General features: G+C 36.4%; 1 protein-coding gene and 1 long non-coding RNA gene across 5 annotated transcripts; one reads left to right on the top strand and one right to left on the bottom strand.

Moving 5' to 3' along the window:
* Positions 1-6,921: 6,921 nt before the first annotated feature.
* LOC306867864 (SLAM family member 5-like) lies at positions 6,922-16,476 on the bottom strand. Of its 4 annotated transcripts, none has more exons than XM_079413790.1 (6): positions 15,806-16,459; positions 15,290-15,622; positions 9,505-9,813; positions 9,199-9,321; positions 9,007-9,074; positions 6,922-8,166 (listed from the first exon to the last, which is right to left on the bottom strand). In XM_079413790.1, exons 1-6 carry the CDS (start codon positions 15,852-15,854, stop codon positions 8,116-8,118), a joined length of 933 nt encoding a protein of 310 aa, XP_079269916.1. In that variant the 5' UTR covers positions 15,855-16,459; the 3' UTR covers positions 6,922-8,115. The 4 variants fall into 4 exon arrangements, with proteins under 4 accessions (XP_079269916.1, XP_079269917.1, XP_079269918.1 ...); XM_079413791.1 differs by having other exon boundaries at positions 15,290-15,604; positions 16,164-16,276; XM_079413792.1 differs by lacking the exon at positions 9,007-9,074 and having other exon boundaries at positions 15,806-16,476.
* Positions 11,252-14,841, top strand: LOC306867887. Its single transcript, XR_013784074.1, has 5 exons — positions 11,252-11,369; positions 12,508-12,546; positions 12,625-13,072; positions 13,253-13,404; positions 14,102-14,841. It is a non-coding gene; the product is annotated as an uncharacterized lncRNA (long non-coding RNA).
* Positions 16,477-22,765: the final 6,289 nt, after the last annotated feature.

Here is a 22,765-nt window from a genome sequence, read left to right as displayed (position 1 = left end):
TTTAATGGCAAACATCTCATGTGACGTTCTTTTTCTCTTCTTCTAGGTTGGGACATAATGCACCTGTGTCTGTGAGAGTCTAGTGAACTAACATGCAATTTGCAATGCAAACCATAGAGTTTACATAACATCAGGAAGCTTTCAGGTAAGCACACATAAATTCACCCACTGTTCACTGTGTACATACATACTGCATGAACAGAGGAAAATGGTAGTGTGCTATTTCACACAGTACTAATGCACGACCCCTAAACCACTGAGAAGCTGTAACAGCCTTGTTCCTCTCAGTTAACCTCAAGAAAGTTTTTTTTTTCTGTAGACACCTTGGTTTCTGGTAGGCCACCATTTCCTTTTCAGCTAAAACTCAACCTCCTTGTCAACTTTCTCATCGGATGGTTAAGGCTAAACATATTTGTAATACTTTGAAAAATCATAACTGTGGAGAATATGAATCATAATATTTGTATTAATGTAGCAGCCTTTTTAAGCAGATCCTTTTTAAGACATCAGCTCAGTTTTAACCAAAGCGACATGAAACAACAGGAAATCAAATTTGATTAGACTTACAATGCTTCTTATTACTTTTATTTCAATCATTTATATATTTATTTGTGGAAATGCAATTTGTGGTCAAACAACGGAATCTGTTTGTAATTTGTTTTCTGTGTCTCTCGAACTCAAACTAATGCTACCATCAGGTCAAAAAAAAAATTTCTTGCTATTTACTTTCTTTAGTTTTGAAGCATGATGCTTTTCCCGAAGCTCAAAATCTTAATGACAAGCTACATTCTACATTCAACACAATACAATTTTAACAGTTTTGATCCCAAATGGGTTTTATTCAAAACCTAGAATGACGCAGACCGTCTAGAATGATGACGGTGAAGCTGAAAATAAACACCAAAGAGAAACATTCCTTAGTAAATTTCACTAAACAATACTCTCATTTCAAGCTGATCTTTTACCTGTACCTGTATTTAAAGTATGTATTCCAGCTCTCTGAAGCGTTCTCATTACATTTGTTATCAGTGAAGCACAAAGGGTGGTAAGGGAGTTTCACAAGAGCTTGTGAAAAAGCACTCGCTGTGGGCACAAATACACCTTATACACACTAACACTCAAGTGCACTCTTGCGTGTCCAATAGTAGGTACAACAGAACACCTGCTGCTACTGCGTTCAACAACAACAAAAACGCTCGATACCCCACACTGACCTAAATAGATCTGACCACAGGTATCATTTTGAATCTAACACCGAGCTGCTAGTAAAGGCACAAAGCTCTCATGTTCATTCTGCATTTAAAAAAGGGCCCTTGTGCACCACTGCTTCAGTGCAAAACATTTTTGTGACAAACATGCCAATTTTAATGTCTTTTGAGATGGCTATAGTTAATGCTGTAGGGGGAATGCTGCAGTAACTGCATATGTTTGGCATACAAGACTGTTTTAAAGGAACAAAATGTAAAATCATAAAGATGCTCTGGCATCTTTCTCTCACACAAAAATTATATAGAGTAATTTATAAAGAATCATAGTTTGATGTCTAGACAGTCTATAGTCTATACTAAAAAACTGTCCTGGAAAGGTATGGTCTGCTATTGTGGTCAGGTTGTTATGCTGTGTGTCTTTGCATAATGCAAGTCCTGCTAAACCTCAATTTCTCAAAATGTTTTCAGTGCCTTTTGATTTGGTTTGACACACTGCATGTTAGTTTTGGCCACGTAATTCACATGTATTTGAAATCAGTTGGGTGTTTCTTATGCTGAAATAGCATTAAAAAGCTTGTATTTCAGGTTGGTCTAGGCAGTGTACTTTTTGTTTTTATGCAAACCAGAGCTTCTAAAGGGAGCTGCTGTGACGTGATGACTTTATCAATTGGCAGCTGGCTTTTATTTTTGGGACGTTCTCCCATTCATAGTATAATAGCGGTGTCCCAATTCAGAGGCTGCATCTTTCAAAGGTCGAATCACATGTTGTTGAATCACTTTTCATGATAATTAAATTAAAAACAAATTAAAAAAGTTGTATGTACAGTAGCTTTACACTCTGTGTTGCTTTACACTTAAACAGTAACAGTATTACAGAATATTTTGTGATGTAAATTTTTCTCACCAGTCACTGTAGAGGAGGACAAGCGTTTATATTTAACCACACTAGCTAATGCGTAATGCTTACATCAGTCTCTCATGGCAGCTGAATCAGGGTCCATGATGGGTCATGGTTTGACTTTGCAAAAATAGGGAAGCTTAGTCGGCAAGCTCACCTTAAACCAGAATGTCAATCATCCTGTAGCAGGAATGCAGTGCACAGCAGAATTCTGCACAAATTGTTGCACTGCTTTGCTACACACTTTTCTTCTTTGTTGTTACAATGATACAAATTTTAGGCTGGTCTGCCTCAGTGGTCTAACAATACTTCCTCAATGTCAACATGATTGAGATGACTAATCAAATCAAAGTAGGTGGGCTTTACTGTTCACAGAAGCCGAGAGTGAATTCAAAGCCACTGGAAGGCAAGCCTGCAACCTTTAGCCGAAAAAAGCATAACGGCTAATGCTAACGCTGCTGCTTTGGCAGTGCACAGGAAAGGAGACCAGAGACCGTATTTTTTGAATGGATGTCACTGAAGGAGAGGCTTCAATACACAGAATAAACAGCTTCCGTGAGGAAACAGCTTATCAGTTAATGCAGTGGTTCTCAAACCTGTCCTGGAGTACCCCCAGCCCTGCACATTTTGTATGTCTCCCTCATCTATCACACCTGATTCAACTCATCAGCTCATTAGTGGAGACTGCAAGACCTGAAATGGGTGACCGCTATAGGGAGACACACAAAATGTGCAGTGCTGGGGGTACTTCATGGTTAATGAGTTAATGAATTTACAAGCTGTTTGCTAATCTTCAACATGTTTTACACTAAACAATATTTTCATTTTAGTTCAACTATATGTAGATACCTTTATAATTTTTTTTTTTTTTTTGAGAGGAGGCTTTTTTTTATGAATGTTGTGACAGGTAGGACTCATTTTTTTAAAGTCGTGACGTATTGTCAAGTATGGTGACCCATACTCGAAATTGGTGCTCTGCGTTTAACCCATCCAAGTGCACACACACAGCAGTGAGTAGTGAACAAATGCACACACACACACACACACACACACCGTGAACACACACCCGGAGCAGTGCATTATTTACGGCATTACTACCAGCAAATGTGCTATTAAATAAACAACAAACAGTAAATTTAGCTGAAATGCATAATACATGGAACAGTTTTGATGATGTATTATTGATTGTTTATGTTGCTAAGGGTGTTGCACAGTGACACAGAACTGTTGGGTAAAGCGGTCATAGCCTTGCTTTATTGTGAATAAAACACAGCTGCTGACCAATCAGAATCGAGGACTGGAACTAACCATCTTGTAATATTTAATAACAGATGTTGTGTAATAATGTGTAGCCTATTTTCTAAAAAAATATCTGTTTTCTTTCTTTGGTTTTACCTGAAGACTTGTAATGGTTATGACTGCCACTTGCCTTATGTTATGCGGTTTGCGCTCTTTTTTCCCACTCAGTAGTACATTCTACAAACATTACATAGCCTACTACTAGATAACAAACATATCATGTTAACTTTTTGACACGTCATCTGTTTTAACACTAATTACGATATCAGTAAAAGCAACAAAATCACTTTTCTTATGTATTCAGTTTATGTATTCACAAGATGATCAAACCAATCTACATGAAACTGCAACGTAAACTGTCTGTCGCTGGCTGACTTTACTGAAGACCGTCAGTTATAATGTTGTAAGAAAGTGTCGTAAGACACGATACAATTGTTTTTATGATACAAATGTTAACTAACAGTAATATCCAGCGATGATGCCTACTCTACTTTTTTTCTCAATTATGGCTGCTTTGAACTGAAGATATGGTAGCATTTACGCAGGGGCAGATTTAGCGATTTGGGGGCCCCAGGCAAAAATGGGGCCTTTTACATTTGCACACATTTACCTATAGATTAACTTTGTGGTTCCTTTTTTGTTGTGATGCTTGCTGCTGCACAGTGGTGCCCCATAGTGGTGTCCAACGTTTCTACATTTTTTTTTTTTGTGTATATGGTATGGCTTTTTCTCATGTTGTAGACCATGAAATAGCAATTGATTACTATACGGGGAGGCTGCAGACCTGGAGCAGGCAGATCTACGCCCAGACAGTTTCACGGCAGTTTTACGCCTCAGTTGTTCCTGATGTGTCCAGTAGGGGGAAGAGGATATACAGCAAAATTATTAAACCACGACGCTCGAAATTTCATTGATAACCGTCCCGTCCGTAAACATTGACTAATTGGGAGTTTTGTTGTTGTTGTGTGAATTTATAAAAATTGCATTAAGATATCAGATGATCTGCACTACAGATTAAAATATCTGCAAATATTCAATGTTGGTCTACATAGCCTACAGGAGACAAATGATTTAGTGTTTTTGAAAAATAAAAAAATAAATCATCATTAAACATTTAATTAGTGAATTAAAAACTTAATTATATACATATTTGGATCAAATGGACAATGCAATGGTACATGATCTACTGTAGCCTATATATATATATATATTCAGGTTTTCATATGAGAAAATATTTTTCCATTTATTAAAAACATGAACTAGGATGACTCCCGTTGATGACTCTCTTTTAATTGTTGTTCAGTCCTTCTGTCAAAATGCTCCCACTCACTGGTAAAAAAAACTAAAGCTGGATAGTTGTAGAAAGAAATGGTTATTTGTGAATAATGGCAGGATGTCATGTTTGCCCACGTTTTCCTTTATAGTATCCTCAGCCTCCAGGATGGACAGATTTTCCACAAAAGCCAGGGCACAGATAATGGACTACCAGAGAAAGAATTGAGATTGATCACACATCCCAAGTAGCCAAGTATCATTTCACATGTTTAGCTTTTTACAACAAAAACACGATGAAAGCATTATCCTAAAAAACACATATAACACCAATAAAGAATTCCTTTTGTTTTACTTCTGACTTATGGTAGATGTCAAATAATATGATTTATTATAATACTCACTGGAGAGTAGGCTAGAGGATTGTGGCAATAACATGCATGTTGGCAGTGTCAACTCTGCAGGAAGGTAGATCTCCAGGAACAGGGTTAGGCACCCCTGCTTTAAATGCTGTCTATAGCCCCCTCTGGTGGTGTTTATATATATTACACAGTACAGACACACAAGATGCTGATTGATAATTTCACAATAACACTGAGTTTAAACAAAGTGAAATTTAAGAAATAAATCTCAAGCCACACCAGTGATTCCAACATCTTACACTAGCGGAAACACAACCCATTAAAAAACCCTATAAAACTACTTTTAAATATGTCTTTGACATTCAATTTGTTTTATTAGACATCAACGTAAAAAAGCATTACATTGGAGCATTTTTTTTTTTCTTCAGGTAACCGCTAAATAGTATTTCAATACACAATAATCTACATTTTGTATACAAACTGACAATATTAAATATAACTTTAGATGAAATACAATATATAAGACCATTTGGGTTGGGTGTTACTAGTATATTTTTTCCAAATATAATACACTTAATAGTCTGCAAATTGTTTAAAAAACCTTTTGAACACTAGATTTTGATAAATAAAGTCTGATATCATTTAATGAATAAGATACTACTTACCCTCTGTTGTTGCTTGTTTGTTCTTCCTGCAGTGAAAGTATATCACAATCACAACTAGGCATAACCAGTATCAATAAGCCAGCAAATATCTGTAGTAGAATAAGATGTGACTGCTGAATGATGATGAGTAAATCTAGTCAATGAATCCTGCAACTTCAATCAAGACATTGTAGAATGCTGTTGATCTCTATATAAACCTCCATCATGAAGTCACAGACAATGCAAACTAAATATATTTGATATGATAACAGAAAAAAAACCTAATTACAAAACAAACCTAAATCTATTAATGTCTAAAGTGACAATGAGAGTTAAACTACTTGAAAAAAACATTGTTAAACAAAATCTTTAGTTTAAAGCTCATAAAGACAAACCAGCACAACAACTGCTATTCTGCAGCATTTACAACCATTAACGCCACAGCCATATCACCCTGCAGCCCAAGACCGGTTGCCCACTGAAGCTAAGCAGGGTTGAGCCTGGTCAGTACCTGGATGGGAGACCTCCTGGGAAAACTAGGTTGCTGTTGGAAGAGGTGTTAGTGAGGCCAGCAGGGGGTGCTCACCCTGCAGTCTGTGTGGGTCCTAACGCCCCAGTAAAGTGGCTGGGACACTATACTGACATAAAGCACCGTCTTTCGGATGAGACGTTAAACCGAGGTCCTGACTCTCTGTGGTCATTAAAAATCCCAGGATGTCTTTCGAAAAGAGTAGAGGTGTTACCTCGGCATCCTGGCCAAATTTCCCCATTGGTCTCTGACCATCATGGCCTCCTAATCATCCCCATACACTGATTGGCTTCATCACTCTGTCTCCTCTCCACCAATAAGCTGGTGTGTGGTGGGCGTTCTGGCGCACTATGGCTGCCGTCGCATCATCCAGGTGGATGCTGCACACTGGTGGTGGATGAGGAGACACCACCCCTCACAATGTAGAGCGCTTTGAGTGCTTAGAAAAGCAGAAAAGCGCTATATAAATGTAATGAATTATTATTATTATTATTATTACATCCAACAAAAACTACTGAGCAACTTAGGATATAATCACTAATATCACAGCTATTGATTGATGTCCGTAAATTCACAATGACATCTTACTAGAACATGACTAACTTTACCTCTTTGGATTGAAGACGTCAGTAAAAGACTCTTTATAGATACTTTTTGTCATGGCAAAATTGGGGCAACACCGATTTAATAAAATAAACACAGGGTCAGTGCTGTTTTAGATAGTTTAATACATGAATGTAGAAAAAGATAAAGGTGTTGTTTACATTGTATTATTACCTGTGAGAGTAGTACAGTATTACAAAAGTAGGACACATTACAGAAAACAGTATTAGTACACTTGTTCACAACATTTTCTGATGAGCTCAGAGCTAAAATGTAAAATACTGTGGAAAATTTCCAGTATAAGTTGCACAAACATGTCCTGTCTGACAAGCTGAACATCTAACTGCAGACAAGTAACAGGTCGTCGGTGTTGGATCTAAAAAGGAAGTCTATATAATAACTGAAGATGGTTAACCGTTAAAATTCAATCACAGTGCTGTAAATGTCACCTGACTAACCATTCTGGAGCTGCAGGAAATAAAATACAAAAAATCCTTACAATGTTGACTGTCTGATGGCACCACAAACACAGATGGTCCAGAACATTTGATCAGAATGTGTAGATAAATTCAAACTGTTCATATGAAACTTACACTGACTTTCATCTCCTTAGAAGAGAGGGAACAATAATACAAAATAGGCATTTTAATATAAAAGTATAAATGCAGTATAAATGCATAACACTTGTTAAGAACTGATCCAAAAATCAACAATAAAATATACAAAATACAGAAAATGTATAGAATATTACATAAAAAATACATAATTTTTATGCCAATAAAAAATACCAGAGTTAGTATATTTTGAAAGGGCTGATAGTAGAAAAACTACATAAGGCTTTTGTTTAGACTTAAGTGTCTATTGTGGATGTTTTAACAGAGTATAAGAGAAAGATTCCAGCTGAGCTTGCATGAACATGTCTTGTCTAACAGGTAAACTAACCGAAAACAAGTAACAGCAAGGTGGAAGGCACAGATGGCAAACACTGAAGGTCTAATGTAACACTTGGTATAATCCATTAAAACATATATATTCAACTTCACAGATGAGTTGTCAGTGGTCAGACTTACCCACATCTTTTTCATATTTGACTGCTGAAAGCCAACTGACCAATCAAAATCAAGTATTCCAGAAAAATGAATAATACAAATATAGGATGTTAATGTATTCGCTAACAGTCTATGATATGAAATGTCAGTGTAAGCCAGAGAAAATGCTGATCCTGAAGTCAATATTTGAAAATTACTTATTACTACAAAGACAGTTTCATATTAGTTGCAAAAAATTACCACTGATCACGTCATTTTGCATTAACACTTGAGTATATGATGTGATCTTCTTCATTGAGTTTCTGAAAGAAAACAAAACATCAATATCAGGAATTAAAACATGTAAATCAATGTGTGTACGTTTATATGTATATAAGTAGTGTTTGTGTGTATACATATATACCAGGAGTCTGGTAATGTTCTTGACTATAAACACTATAAATCAGCTCAAAGACAACGGTTGAATACAAAGACAATTACAAGCACAGGACATGATAGCAAAAGCATGATCGATTTAAATACTGGTAAGTTGTACACACACAATTTCTACCACAAAACGGCGACTTCAAACAGAGCATGGATTTTGGCTTTTGAAGGGTATTTTGAGCATTTTAAAAACACATTTTTGTCTGTTAATTGTTCATTGTAATCACTGGTAGAGCTGCAAAACAGATGGCATTTCCAGCACTGCCTTCCTGCCACTGAATCGTCAGGGTTGACAATAAAAGCTTTTGTGATTCAATGACTATTCATCACTGTTTGTGCTTCTGTTACAGATGCCTGTGGCTTTTCAGAGGCATAAATCATGGCATTCAGTAAAAGTACAACCTCCACTCTTCCTAAACTGTACTAGATCTAAGAAATGATAACAAGAAAAAAGAAGAAAAGAGTTTTTCAAGTTATCTGATGTTGCACTGTGCCTTCATGTTTGAAGCCTAAACAGAAACAGAGCACGCATAAGCAGACATTAAGCTAAAGAGTGGTTTACATTGATTTAAAGGCTAAATAATGTACAGACAACACTGACATCAGCACAGGATTGCACATTTTCTGCTTCGTTACATGTGCAAGCGCATATTTTTCTCTCGGCCTCTGTGGTTTCAGCGGACAGATTCATTGCACACTGCAGTACAGTGTCTTACCGTACTGTGAACTCTGCGTGCACAAAACGTTGTTTCGGCATAAAGTACCTCTTCCTCACAAGTCTGGACTGTTTTAATAATAACGTCACATTATTCAAATAAGTCTGAAATGGTGTTTAAAATACAGATATAGTGGCACATCTCCTGAACACCAGAATGCTCATATTATTAGATGAAAAAGGTAATACTTGCCTTCTGATCTTGGTTGTTTGCATTTCCTGTGGTGTAAGTATAACACCACCACAGCTACAGCCAAGACCAGTACTATCACTATACTAACTGATAATGCCACCGACTGTGACTGCTGCACGAGTTCTGTAATGAACAACAGAAAAACAATAATTATAAATGAGTCCCGAAGTGTCTGATTACAGTCAAGACATTGCCGCCATAGCTCTCAGCTCACTTAACCTGGCTTTGAACGGACAAGGTTAGAAAGCTCGAAGAATATACTTTTTTAAACAAACTCATTAATCACTAATATCACCACTGACTTACCTGGACACATGTGAAAGAGTTGAGTGATGTCCAGATGTGTGGTCTGGTTGCTGATGGGATTGTTGAGCACACAGCTGTAGGTGTTTTTATCCTGATATTCCACCTCCAGAGGTAGATAGAGACTGATGCTGAGATCAGACACACTGATGCTGGACAATAAACTGTTTCCTTTGAACCAGGAGAGAGTCACATCACTCACATTCAACACTGAACACAGCAGTGAACATTTAGACACTGATGAACGGTCAGATGATGATGATGATGAAGAGTTTGAAGTGTCTCTGGTGATGACAGGAATGGGAAGAGGAGCTGGAAATATTGAGAATAAATGGAAATAGAAATGTTACTTTATTTCAATGGGGACAAAACTGAAGAAGTGGTATTCTGTGTTTGCACTCTCATTCTGACGGCACCCATTAACTGCAGAGAATCCACTTGTAAGCAAGCAATGCAATTCTTAATTTCTTAAAATCTCTTCAAATGAAAAACAAATAATTTACATCTTAAACAGCCTGAGAGAGAGTTTTGTGTGATGTTTGTGTGAACTATTCCTTTAATATGTTAAATAAATAATATCTATTTTAAGCAGTAACCCAGATAGCAAGGTGATATTGATTCAATGTTGAAATTCCATCAGAATCATCATTTTGGTTGAGGTTGAAAATTCAATGCTAAATAATATTGGATCAATGTTGATAATTAAATGCTTTTCAGTGTTGAAAAGACAAATATTGAATCAATGTTGATTTTTGGTCAGCATTTCACTGGTGGACCTTAGACTGTCAATCCCTCATTCAACACTTAAATATGGTACATTTTCCTGAAATGTAGTGAGCACATGCTCATCAAACAATAAATTGTTAATTTTGTGAACTGGTCACCACTAGTAGCGCCAATAAATAAATAAAATTGTCTGCTGATCGTGTGGATTAACAAAGAACTGTGACCATTAGATAGAACTCATTATTAGCAGCAGTAATGTTTTTAGTAATTAATGTGTTTGATTACCTGTTTTCAGCTCGCTACATTCAGCCAGAGTCTGATAATGACTAAATGAATGTCACAAAGTCCTTATAAATCTTGCGGTCGTCCAGTTATATCATTAATTTAAATTAAACATGATTTTTAAAAATTAAAATATTTTTTTAATTATAATTAAACATTTAAATTATGATTCTAATTTATATTATTTATGATTTATATGTTCAATATAATTATTAGATTTAACATCAGGCCATTAGTTGGCTGTAATGCAGCTAAAGCTGTCAACCGCCAATCAAATCAAAGCGCGGGATAACAAGAGACGAGGCTAAAGGACAACGGCAAAGTGTTTTTTTTTAGAGGCAAGTAATAAAAGATTACTAAAAAAAAAAAAAAACTTGACATAACATATAACGCCTAGAAAAATCCGTATATCTTACTTTCTTTACAGAGATTTCCCTTTATTTGACGACAGTTGACAGATGTTGATTCTCTACTTAGCTATACAAACACAACGCATTCACCTCAGAGAAAAGAAAGGACTGCAGACCTGCCAACCTGTACGCATTTTGCGTAGCGGGCACGCATTTTGACCTCTAAGTACGCAGGTATGATTTGTCACTTTAAACTACAAAAAACCTGCTGACGCCTTTGTGCAGCACAAACCAATCAAGCGACAGCAATGAAAGAGCACTTCGACCAATCAGAGCGCGGGGTTCATTCCTCATCTAGCAAGTGGGATGATTGACAAATGCGTAGACCTGTCATTAAAAAGAGACTGCAAATAGACAGCAAAACAAAATCCCGCTCGGTCTCGTACCTTTTTTTTACTCCCGCCGTCTGATTTCTTAACAGAGGACAGTACACACGGTACTACAACTAAGGTAAACGGGTTGGGGTGGATGTGGAAAGTTAAAATATTGAGTTGAGTTAACTTTATCCTCTGGAGTCGACGTGATCACACATTCATATTCAGTCAGATCTGCTGCGGGTTATTAGCTGCACTCACTGAACAGCGTCCTAATATTAGGGCTTTAGTCCAAAAAAGTGCAGGTACTTGGATAAATACTGATATATTTGCACTAGAGCTTCGCCCGTGTCTAATAAACCTTTAAAAAGTCTTAAAACATTCACCTCAGCGTTCAGCTGCTGACAGAGCAGACAGTTACAGCTTCACCTTTTCAACTACACAGTATTATTTCTGTATTACAGTCATTCATAAGTTAATAGTTCAGATATAAACACTGATGTTTATGGTAGCGATCAAAATAGACCTTTTGAAAGTTAACTGTTGCTTCAAATAACGTTTGTGTCGATTGCATTGTTTCGCCACTAGGTGCAGAAAAGTGACTTAAAAATGTATTTGTGATTGAATCAAGAGATTAGTTTAAAACACTTGATTCATCCAGTAAAGAAACAAGTGAAGTATTTATGAGAGACATTAAATCATTCATTCAAACCACTTTTTCATCATTTTAATATGAACTAAATATATTAGAAATGCATATTAATTTAAATGTTTAATAATTCGTTCACTTTTAAATAGACTGTAGCAATGATATTTTGTCACACACTATTTTGTTTCGTGGGAGAATCGTGATCTCTGTTTGAGACAAAAAAAATCGTGATTCTCAATTTATTCATGCAGCTGTCGTATGTGACTGAATGCAGACCTTTGGGAAATATCTAACATGAATAACATTATCCTAACACTACATAATGTTCAAGCTAGTTTGCCTATTCACCTGGCATTTAAGTTGGCAAAGTAGTGTAAAGTTATGTGCTCGGTGACAGAAAAGTGTGTGTTTTCATGCCTTGCAGCTAAAAAACAAAACATAAAAACATGACATCAGATGAGGACACTGACAGGGAGAGAGAGAGCAGCAGACCTAAAAAGAAACCAAAAAGAGTCCATGCCCCACAGCAGTTCCTCACAAAATATCAGGATATATATATATGTATATGTATATTTGATTAACCTAATTGCTATGTTTTTCACTCTTCAATTTTCCCTTTTTGTAGGCCCATCAGAGGGACATTTCCCAGGTTTGCTCACATCAGGTAAGAATGAATTTCTGCTAATTGTTACCTGTGACGGTATTGCATACTCTTAATTTTTACTTTGCTTTTTAAATCTAGGTCAGGGGATGGAATCTCCTGAATCAATGTAGATAATAAAAGGCAAGTCATTAATAAATGTACAAAATGCATATCTTAATGCATTCTTTAATTTTGTAAAGGGAGGTAAAATGCAGCACTAAATCATAAAAGAGTCATAGTCCTCAGGCCCCCCCTCCCAGAATGTTTTAGATGTCTCACGAATTAAAACACCTGGTTCTGCTGTAATATTCTGGTTCTGGGGGCCTGAGGGCTGGAGCTGAGAAACTCTACACTAAGGTGTTATGAAAAATTAACGCTGTGTATCATAAAAGTTGTTGCTATACTGTTTTGTTTTTCCTTCAAACCGCTTTCCCATTGCTGCTTCTGAAACGACTGGAATACTGGCTGAACTAGTGTCTGGAGGTCTGGGGTTTCATCATGAGACGCAGAGCTGATTCTTCAAAGTGAAGATGCCAGATGTGTGATGGTAATTTACATTTTAAGATTTAGTTTATTTATTTATTGATAAACGCAAGTTTTTCAGTTAACATGCATCTACCAGGTGAATGCTGTTTTTATTGTTCTCTAGCTGGACAACTACATTCCCACGACATCTATTTGTAACCTATCCATGTTTTGTGCAAATGTGTTCCTGACACACTTTTAGGTTGGCTGTTTTGCTGTTGAAGGAGCATCAGTTGAGGCACGTATTAGGATGCTGGGCTGTACTCTAACCAATGATCCGGCTTCTCAGATGAACTGGGCAGTAGAAGACCAAAAAAACTCCATTGAGAGACACCAGGCTCCAAGATGTGCATGGTAAGTCAGAGTCCACATGGGTCCTTTGGTCTTAAATTCAGTGTGATCACATTTAAATTCATTAAAAGTCCTAAATATCTTGAGAAAAGCCTTGTTTTCCGGAGGTTTTAACTTTGGAGAGAGAAAAACAGGAATTGTAAAATGGCTCAATATGATTTTTAAAGGGTTAAGGCCCGTTCAGACCAAGAGCGATAACTTTAAAGAACTATGTTCATATATATATGTATGCAGCCTACCTACCTCTGTCCTGTCAATGGCTAAATTTATTTTATGTTCAACAGAAGAAAGAAACTTTTGAAACATTGTATATTGAATGAGTTTGTATGATATATAATATAGCATGAGGCATTACCATTAATATATAGTAGTTTATTACAAGCACATCTTAAGAATAGGGGGCACAGAGTGAGCTGTTGTGTGGAAGGTGCATAATCCAATTTGTTCCAAACATGAAAAATGCTTTATATTAAGGGTTTCAAAGTAAATGTATGTCTGCAGGTGCTAAAATTTAAAATTGAATCCACCCTGTTTTAACTTGAATGTAAACCATTTTATTTCAATTTGCACTTAATTTTGTAGTACATTGTCACATTTCTAAATATTTAGGACCACCTTCTTTTCTTTCAGTTATACACTACTACCAATCAAATGTTTTACATTGTGCAGTTTTAACATCCCGTTTGTTTTTATACTTTAGATGCTTTACAACAACAAGTGAAAGCTGAGAAAAAGGAGGCCTCATAGATCATCTTTGCTGAGACGGTGCAAAAATGGCAAAGTGGCTGCGTTGTGGTCCTGAACGGCTTGGGGGTATTGCTTTGTGGTGGAGAGCCCTAAGGTCATCAGACTATCCGTTTAATGAGGAGTAAAGACATCTTTTTTGAATCAGAAAAGTAGCTTCAATCTGTGAAAAGCTTCAAGTCCCGAACAGCAAACTGGTAATGTTTCAGTCTGTAGTACTTTAGCCTTGGATATTGAGTTTTTATTTGCATTTACTTCCAGTTTGCAGATGCAGGTTGCATTTGTTTTAAGTTGTAAGTTTTACAGGCTCTTCTCCTGGCATTTGCTTTATAAATTCAGAATTAACTGTTCCATGTAATTAAGTCACTTTGTCATTTTATCATTCTGTATGTACATTGTATTTTAAGCTCTGTCTCCCAGTTTCACAAGGCTAGTCCCAGACTAAATGTATGTTTGAGTCGTCTTAACTGAAAATAACTTGGTCCGACAGATCTTAATGTCATTGCCATTGCTTTGTCTAAAGATGCACACCAGTAATGTTTTCTTTTTTTTTAAACATCCTAATTTAACTAAGGCCTAGTCCTGGGTTACGATAAGCCAAGTGTGTGAATCAGGGCATATGTTTTACCTGAATGTAATGTTATTTTCCTGTTCAAATAGTGTGGGGCAAAAATAAATGTATTTGCATGTAAACTGAAGGATGCTGTTGACTTTTTGAATCAAAACCATATTAATTGCAGTCCTGCATGTTCTCTGATTGAAAGGAGTAAAAGCAGGATTGATTTGATCATGTTTCTATGTTGATTCAATGTTAAATAAGTGATTTAAGTTGAAGAAACGTTGATTTTTATGACAATCTTTATTGATTTTTCGTCATTGAAATAACATTATTTCAGGGTGCAAACCTGACGGAAAATCAATGTTAAACTTCAACATTGATTCAATGATAATTTGATTGATGCATCAACATTGATTCAGTGTTGGTCTGCTTTCTGGGAAGGCACTGGTGGCTGTATAATGTGGTTGATAATATTCCGAACCTATACCGTAGGCTATTAGATGGGTTATTCATCTTAAAGGACAGTTCTTTTGATAATTTTACATCACTTTTATTTCTTGGTATTAAACAAGTAATATTACTCACCATAGACAGCAACAGAAAAACTCTTGTATGTGACCTGTATGATCTGTATGATCTGTAGTTTATAAAGTCCAGAGTGTTCAGATCTGATGTTTCTGATGGTCAGAGATCCAGTTTGACTGTCCATCTGGAGTCTTTTCTCAAATGTTGTATTAGTGGCATCTATATAGATGTTCTGTCTGTGGATTTCAGCAATACGAGTGTCTGTATTGTTAATGTTAAACATCCACAGTATCTGATCATTGCTCTGCACTTCAGAGATACCAGTGTTTAGAGTGACAGAATCTCCCTCAGTTATCAACACGGACTTCACTTCATCTGTATAACCAATCACACCTGAAACACACACAAATATATTTTTATTATTAATGTATTTGTGCAATTTGAGAAACAATTACATTACAAAAAACAAGCCCACTAAAAAAACGCTTGTTCACCAGCTCAGATTTTAGTTCCGACATATACAATGTTATTGTGTGAAAAGATAAAAAAAGGCAACATTAAAGATTCATCACTTACCACGTGAGAGCCAAATCCATAGGCAGAGGAAAAAAGATTCATGAATCATATTCACAGTTCCCTAAATATCCGATCAAAACTCATGATTTAGTAAAGCGAGTTTGCTCATCCGCTTTTTTCAAAATGAAATGAAAGTCGAAGTAGATATTAAAAGTCTCCTAATACGTTTAAAACAAACAAAGACCATTTCGAGGAATACAGTTAATGGTGCTATCAATATTATAACTTTTATGTTAGTAGGCTAACGTTTTCGCTTTTTCAAGATGGGATGCAAAAAAGAAAAGCCCGTCCCTATTATAGTCTTTGTTAAGATTAAGCTGTGCGTGGGCCTATTACTGTACATCGATTAAAATACAACCTGAAATTTCTGGTACATCCATCCATTTTAAAAACGCACGATGTTTTTTTCTGTGAACAAAAAAGAAGTAGCTACCATAATCCAAAACAGTTTGATTTCAGTTTCCATAAATTACTTCCAGATTTCGGTTAGCCTGCTTCTGGATTAAATCGCTCCGCCCTTTATATGGGTCTCCCTGTTGCTTCAGTGATGAGCAAAGCTGAACAGTAAATTTAGCATGGATTGTGTTTACAGTAGCTATATGAACACCAGGGCAAATTCAGCTCACTGACACAAACAGGATGAAGACTTTGAGCAGGAACTGTTGAGGTGCAGATTTTTTGCATGATTGTACTTATTTTGTTCAACTTGTGGTTTTTTTCTCCCAGCTTAACTCCTCCCTGTCATTTTCCTCTAAGCAAAAATAAATAGGCTAAACAAATAAAAATAAAAATCCCTTCAGAGTATAGCTCTGATTAACTAAATGAAATGAAAGCACCTTTTTTTCTGCTCTCATGAGTTACCATACTAAATTGCAAAGCTGCTGAGTCTATAAATTAAAGAGTCTGTTACGTCATTAACAGGTGGTTTAGACTGAAAAGACAAAAATATATGGTTTACATCAGCTCAGGATTCAGCCTCAAGCACACGAGCCAATTAACATCAATAAAGATGTCAGAGCACAAACCATTAGATATTGAATAATGCCATTTCATGTCTATACCCACTAGTTCACACTATCTAGAGATGTTATGACACTGGTTGGATGGCCACTATTTCCTGTACAGAAATCTTCTTCTGTTGAAAGAAGTGTTTATGATAAATGCACATTTGTGTGAATAATATTTGTGCATTATACCTGTGTTTAACAAAAATCCTATAAATGACACATTAAAATAATGTAACACATTAAAACACCATCCATAATGTTCAGAGTCCTTTACTGTCAAATGATTTGCACAAGGGTATCTGCACACTTGAATGGTGTTTCATTGGAATTGTAGAACAACTGTTTTCTATATTCAATCACAGTTGACATCTTGTTCTATTTTAATTTAGACATTTCTGTGATGAAGTATGTTGTTTTAATGTATAGCTATGACACATTTGCTTTTTATACAGGTATACAGGCCTTGGGTTCATCTGCAGCCCCGTCGCCCTACAAACAGTGTTTCCACAGCATGTTCTGCACACCTTCTGCATCTCATATCTCCAATAATAGACACCCGTACCACATCTGACCAAAGACCACAGCGCATCTCATTTAGAGCAGAGCAGGTAATGTGTCACAGTGCATGAAGCATTTATTTGGTGCAACAAAAAAAGCAAAACAAGATGCTTGTGCAGGTCTGCTTGGAAGCAAAACTAGAAATACGAACAGAAGTGGTAACAGTTTTTTTTTTTTTTATATCTGTAATACATTGCATTTACTTTTATGGTTTTATACCATTTTGTTTTCTAATTTTCTGCAACACAAAGCCCAAATTTATAATTGGTGTGAAGTGGTCAAATAATGAAAAATCTAATTTCCCCTTGATCTTTTGAAATACAACAATTTATATATCGCTCAAAACCTCCTCCTTCCTGTAAACACTCAGAAAATGCATGAGTTCAGTCTTGATTAGATTTTCTAAAGTACAAATGGCAGCTTAGAGCAATGTGTTGACTTTCATTGCAGAAGAGCGGAAACACTTCTGATGTTTTGTTTTCACAGCAACAAGCAGCTGCAAGGCAGGGTAATGGTCTCCCTGGATGACCACCCTGGATGACATCCAGGGTCCACATCCAGCCTAGTCAAGAAGGCTCACCAACGCCTCTTCTTCCTTAGGACACTGAAGAAGAACCACCTGTCTCCAACCATCCTGGTGAACTTCTACCGGTGTGCGATTGAAAGCATCCTGACCAACTGCATCACAGTCTGGTATGGGAACTGCTCAGCTGCTGACCGCAAGGCACTGCAGAGGGTGGTGAAAACCGCCCAACGCATCACAGGGACACCACTTCCTGCCATTGAGGACGTCCAGAGAAAACACTGTTTACGTCGAGCTCGCGGCATTCTTAAGGACTCCTCTCACCCTGACCATAGACTGTTTAACTTACTGCCCTCTGGGAGGCGCTTCAGGAGCCTCCGATCAAGGACAAGCAGACTCAGGAACAGCTTTTTCCCTACAGCTGTTTCCCTACTAAACTCTGCCAAATGATACCCCCCTCACACACCACCACAAACTCTTCACCCCTCCCCATCATTAAATCGGTAAAAAAACATCCACACACTGAGTACTATGCACTGGAAATTTTTATTTCTATGCACTTTCAATGCTCATTGCACTAGTATTTATATATCTTAATGTATAGCTTATTCATATCCATTTGTAATTATTTTCATAGTTTTTGCTCATAGTGTACATACATTTACTGTACAATCCATCTGTATAGTATGTTCATATCACCCATCTGTATATCATACTGATAGTATTTAAAAACTTGTAAATTATGTCCATAGTACTACTGCCTTATCTGTATATTCTGTACATATGTAACATATTGTAGGCACTGTATATCCTGTACCTCTGCTTATTGCACTTCTGGTTAGATGCTAACTGCATTTCGTTGCCCTGTACCTTACATGTGCAATGACAATAAAGTTGAATCTAATCTAATCTAATCTAATCTGGAGTAAATGATCTGCACAAACAGAAGGTGTGATGGGGGCATACAATTTTTTTCAGGTTTCATTCTCAAGCACAAGAGCCAATTAACATCAATAAAGCTGTCAGTCAGTGCACAAAAATTAACATTAGATACTGAATATTAATGCCATTTCATGTCTATACCCACTATCTAGAGATGTTATGACACTTTGGTTTTTGGCTGGCCACTATTTCCTGTACAGAAATCTTCTTCTGTTGAATGATGTATTTATGATAAATGTACATTTGTGTGAATAACATTTGTGCGCTATTCCTGTGTTTAACAAAAATCATTTAAATGGCACATTAAAATAATTTTTTGAACACTGTATTCAAACAGTTGACTCATTGCTCTTACTCATGAGAACTCGAGGTCAAGGTCAGCCGCCATCCTCAATGCAGACTTTTATTTCCTCTGAGCAACAAGTTCAAGTAAGCGTTTCTGTCAATCTTCTTTCTTCTCGCTTTTCCGCTATCACATGTTTGCCTCAGTTCTTTGCAACTTCCTCAACATGTGAGTGTGTTTCTGTTTTAGTCGACAGCCAATTGTTTTTACAGAATCTGTAGTCGGTTTCTGGTAAAAGTTTATCAGAACATCTTATTCTGTTTTCATTTAGACATTTCTGTGATGAAGTATGTTGTTTTAATGTATTGCTATGACACATTTACTTTTTTTAAAAATCTACAATACTGTTATACAGGCCTTGGGTTCATCTGCAGCCTTTTGCCCTACAAACAGTGTTTCCACAGCATGTTCTGCACACCTTCTGCATCTCATATCTCCAATAATAGACATCTGTACCACATCTGACCAAAGACCACAGCGCATCTCATTTAGAGCAGAGCAGGTAATGTCACAGTGCATGAAGCATTTATTTTAGGGCTGTCAAAGTTAACGCGTTAACGCATGCAATTAATCTAAACATTTTAAAGCGTTAAAAGTGTAAGTGTATGCATACATGTAATCGCAAAAGGAAGTTATTACAAACACTCGATGGTGGTTTAAAGTGAGTTCTGAGTAAAAGTGTACTATTAATCTCATAAATTGTCTCATGTAGTATGATGCTAATGTTAGCTCTAATGCAGCTGCAGAACAGCTCCAATTCTTCTTCATAATGCATTTTATCATAATACTTCACGTAAGGTCGCAAGAAAATGTTTTGTTGTATTTATTTTGAAATACTTTTGATAATAGTTGGGTAAATGTATAATGGGATTGAAGCGATGTGGCTTGGTAAATGTTTTATTGCCAGTATAAAGGCTGATAACTGAATAAAAACAAAAGAATAATAAGGATTATGTCTCATACCTGGCGGAGATGTGAAAGGTTCTGTTTCCTTAAACTAGTTTGTCTTGCATTCCTTTATTTCAACACATTTACAGGTAAATCCTAGTATTTTAAATTTGCGATTAATCACAGTCCTGGACGCGATTACATTTTTTAATTGATTGATAGCACTAATATATATATAAAATATGTACTTTGCATATACTTTTATGGTTTTATACCATTTTGTTTTCTAATTTTCTGCAACACAAAGTCTGAATTTATAATTGGTGGTCAAATAATGAAAAATCTAATTCCCCTTGATTTTTTGAAATACAACAAATTAACTCAAAACCTCATCCTTCTTCTAAACACTCTGAAAATGAGTCCAAATGGCAGCTCAGAGCAATGTGTCGACATTCATTGCAGAACAGCAGAAACTGACATCTGATGTTTTGTTTTGCCTCTCAACAACAAGCAGCTGCAAGGTGGGACAATGGTCACCCTGGATGACATCTGCGGTAAATTATCTTCATAGGGCTGCACAAACAGGGTTGCAGGGTTTTTCCCCTGCAACTACACACAACATCTGCTCTATATAAAGTGAAACTGCAGCATAAAAACAATGAAGTATAATAGTCTCTTTGTGAAGGCAGTGAAGGAAACATAACACACCATTAGGGGACGTTCATACTGGACTTGTGTCAGTCAGCAGGGTTTTAACTGTTATTATAAATATGCAGTAGTTGGATGTGTTTGATAATTGTAGAAATTTATCAGAGGCTCATTATAGGTCAATTATCACCCTATGTCACGCTGTTTCAACTGCACATGACGGTTGCAAAAGACGACCGGGAAAATGTTGTGTTGTGCAGTGGGATGCCAGAATCGGAAATCTGTAGTCTTAAGTTTTACCGAATACCTTCAATTCACACTCCTTGTAATGCAACCGCAGACGTCTTTGGTTACAAGCCCTCAGAAGAGCAGATTGGAAAGAGGACCAAATTAAAAATGCCAGACTCTGCAGTTCACACTTCATGTGAGTTAGCATTACGCTAAATGTAAATCAGACACATCATTTGGTTTGACTCACAGCAACAAAATATCGGTAAATAATGAGATGTACGCTTATCTAACACAGAGTAATGTAAAAATTTGTGTTGAACTAGTTCACTAGCTAACTTTTAATTGTGTTACATTGCTAGTAGTTTGCCTGATGGCTAGTCTCTCATGCTTGGTTAGTAACGTTAGCACTTGGCTAATACGTTACAGAAAACTCAGGCTAAAGTTGGCTGTTAATCTCTATCATACTGTCAATCACCAGAATACAATTTTTCTTATTTTTTTTTGTACAGGAGAGGTATGGACTTCAATAGTCCAGACTTTGTCCCTTCTGTCTTCTCCTACTCAGCTGTGAAATAAACAAAGGCGATGCTAAACTTGAGAGGTAAATATTTAGCCTCATTTAGTTGCTAAATGGTATCACATTGCATGCATTAAAATGCAGAGAATTTATGTCAAGTAATGGCACTTCGATTTGGTAAAGATAATTTTCTAGACCATGATCATTTTTGTGATGCCCTTTGAGGCATGCTATGGAATTTGCATTTGACCTTATTTGGGTACCTGATAACCTCTATGGTATTCAAGCAACTAAACTGTTTGGACTGACTGTTTGCACTTATCAATGAATATCAGATTTAAGAGGAAAAGGGATGATACCGCCCACAGACCACCAGATGATGTAAAGCAGTCAAAAGAAGTTACTGATGAGGTTGCATCAGAAGGTGCAGATGACTGCAGAATGGAACATGGTGCTGGTCCTTGCACTGGTAAGAACTTGTGACATCTTACCTATGTAGGGCAGTCGTTACTGGAATGAATCAGGTCATCCTGTTTATGTATTGTTCAATACAGCAGAACTGTGTTGAAATAATTGGTATATTTTTTATAAGATGCTTTAAATGCTGTCTGTGCCCCCCTATGGTGATGTTTGTTTAATATAAACTCTAAATATTACACGGATACAAAAGATGAAATTACTTTTATTAGGCAGCAAAGTGAAAAATTAAGAAACTGTTGCAATTTTTTTTGTAGGCTATATAAAAGTATATACAAAATCCAGTAGCCATTATTAAAACTGATAAGTTATAGTTTTCAGTTGATATTTTTACCATAAGATACATCAAGGCTCACTATTTGATTAAAGTTACAATGTGGGTGAATTTAGTAGTATTAGTTGCATCATCCATTCCTTAAACAACTAAAAAAATCAGAACCAAAACAATGAAGCCAAAAGACCACTTCTTGTGCTAGTTCTTGAGGAGTACACATGTTTTGTAAAAATTGCTCCACTCCTCAGTTTAGTCAACATTAGTCTATGAAATGTCTTCACAGAAGCTATCTGTACATCAAAAAAATATCTCTTTCAAAATCACAAACAGGATGAAGACTGTGACCTCTTTGTGCTGTAAGGAAACATTACTCGTTCAGCTTTGTGGTTTGTACTTCTAAATCTCCTTCCTGTCAATTACCTCTCAGCAAGAAAAAAAAACAACAAAAAACTATCCCTTCAGATTTTGCAACTCCATAACTGATCAACTGAATACTTTATTATATGAATATCATAAATCACAGAGCCCATTTGCAGAATTTTTTTTTTTTTT

Source organism: Barbus barbus (genome assembly GCF_936440315.1).
Source record: "Barbus barbus genome assembly, chromosome: 49".
Lineage (NCBI taxonomy): Eukaryota > Metazoa > Chordata > Actinopteri > Cypriniformes > Cyprinidae > Barbus > Barbus barbus.
Note: the sequence above shows the minus strand (reverse complement) of the source record. Positions and strands in the feature narration are given on the sequence as shown.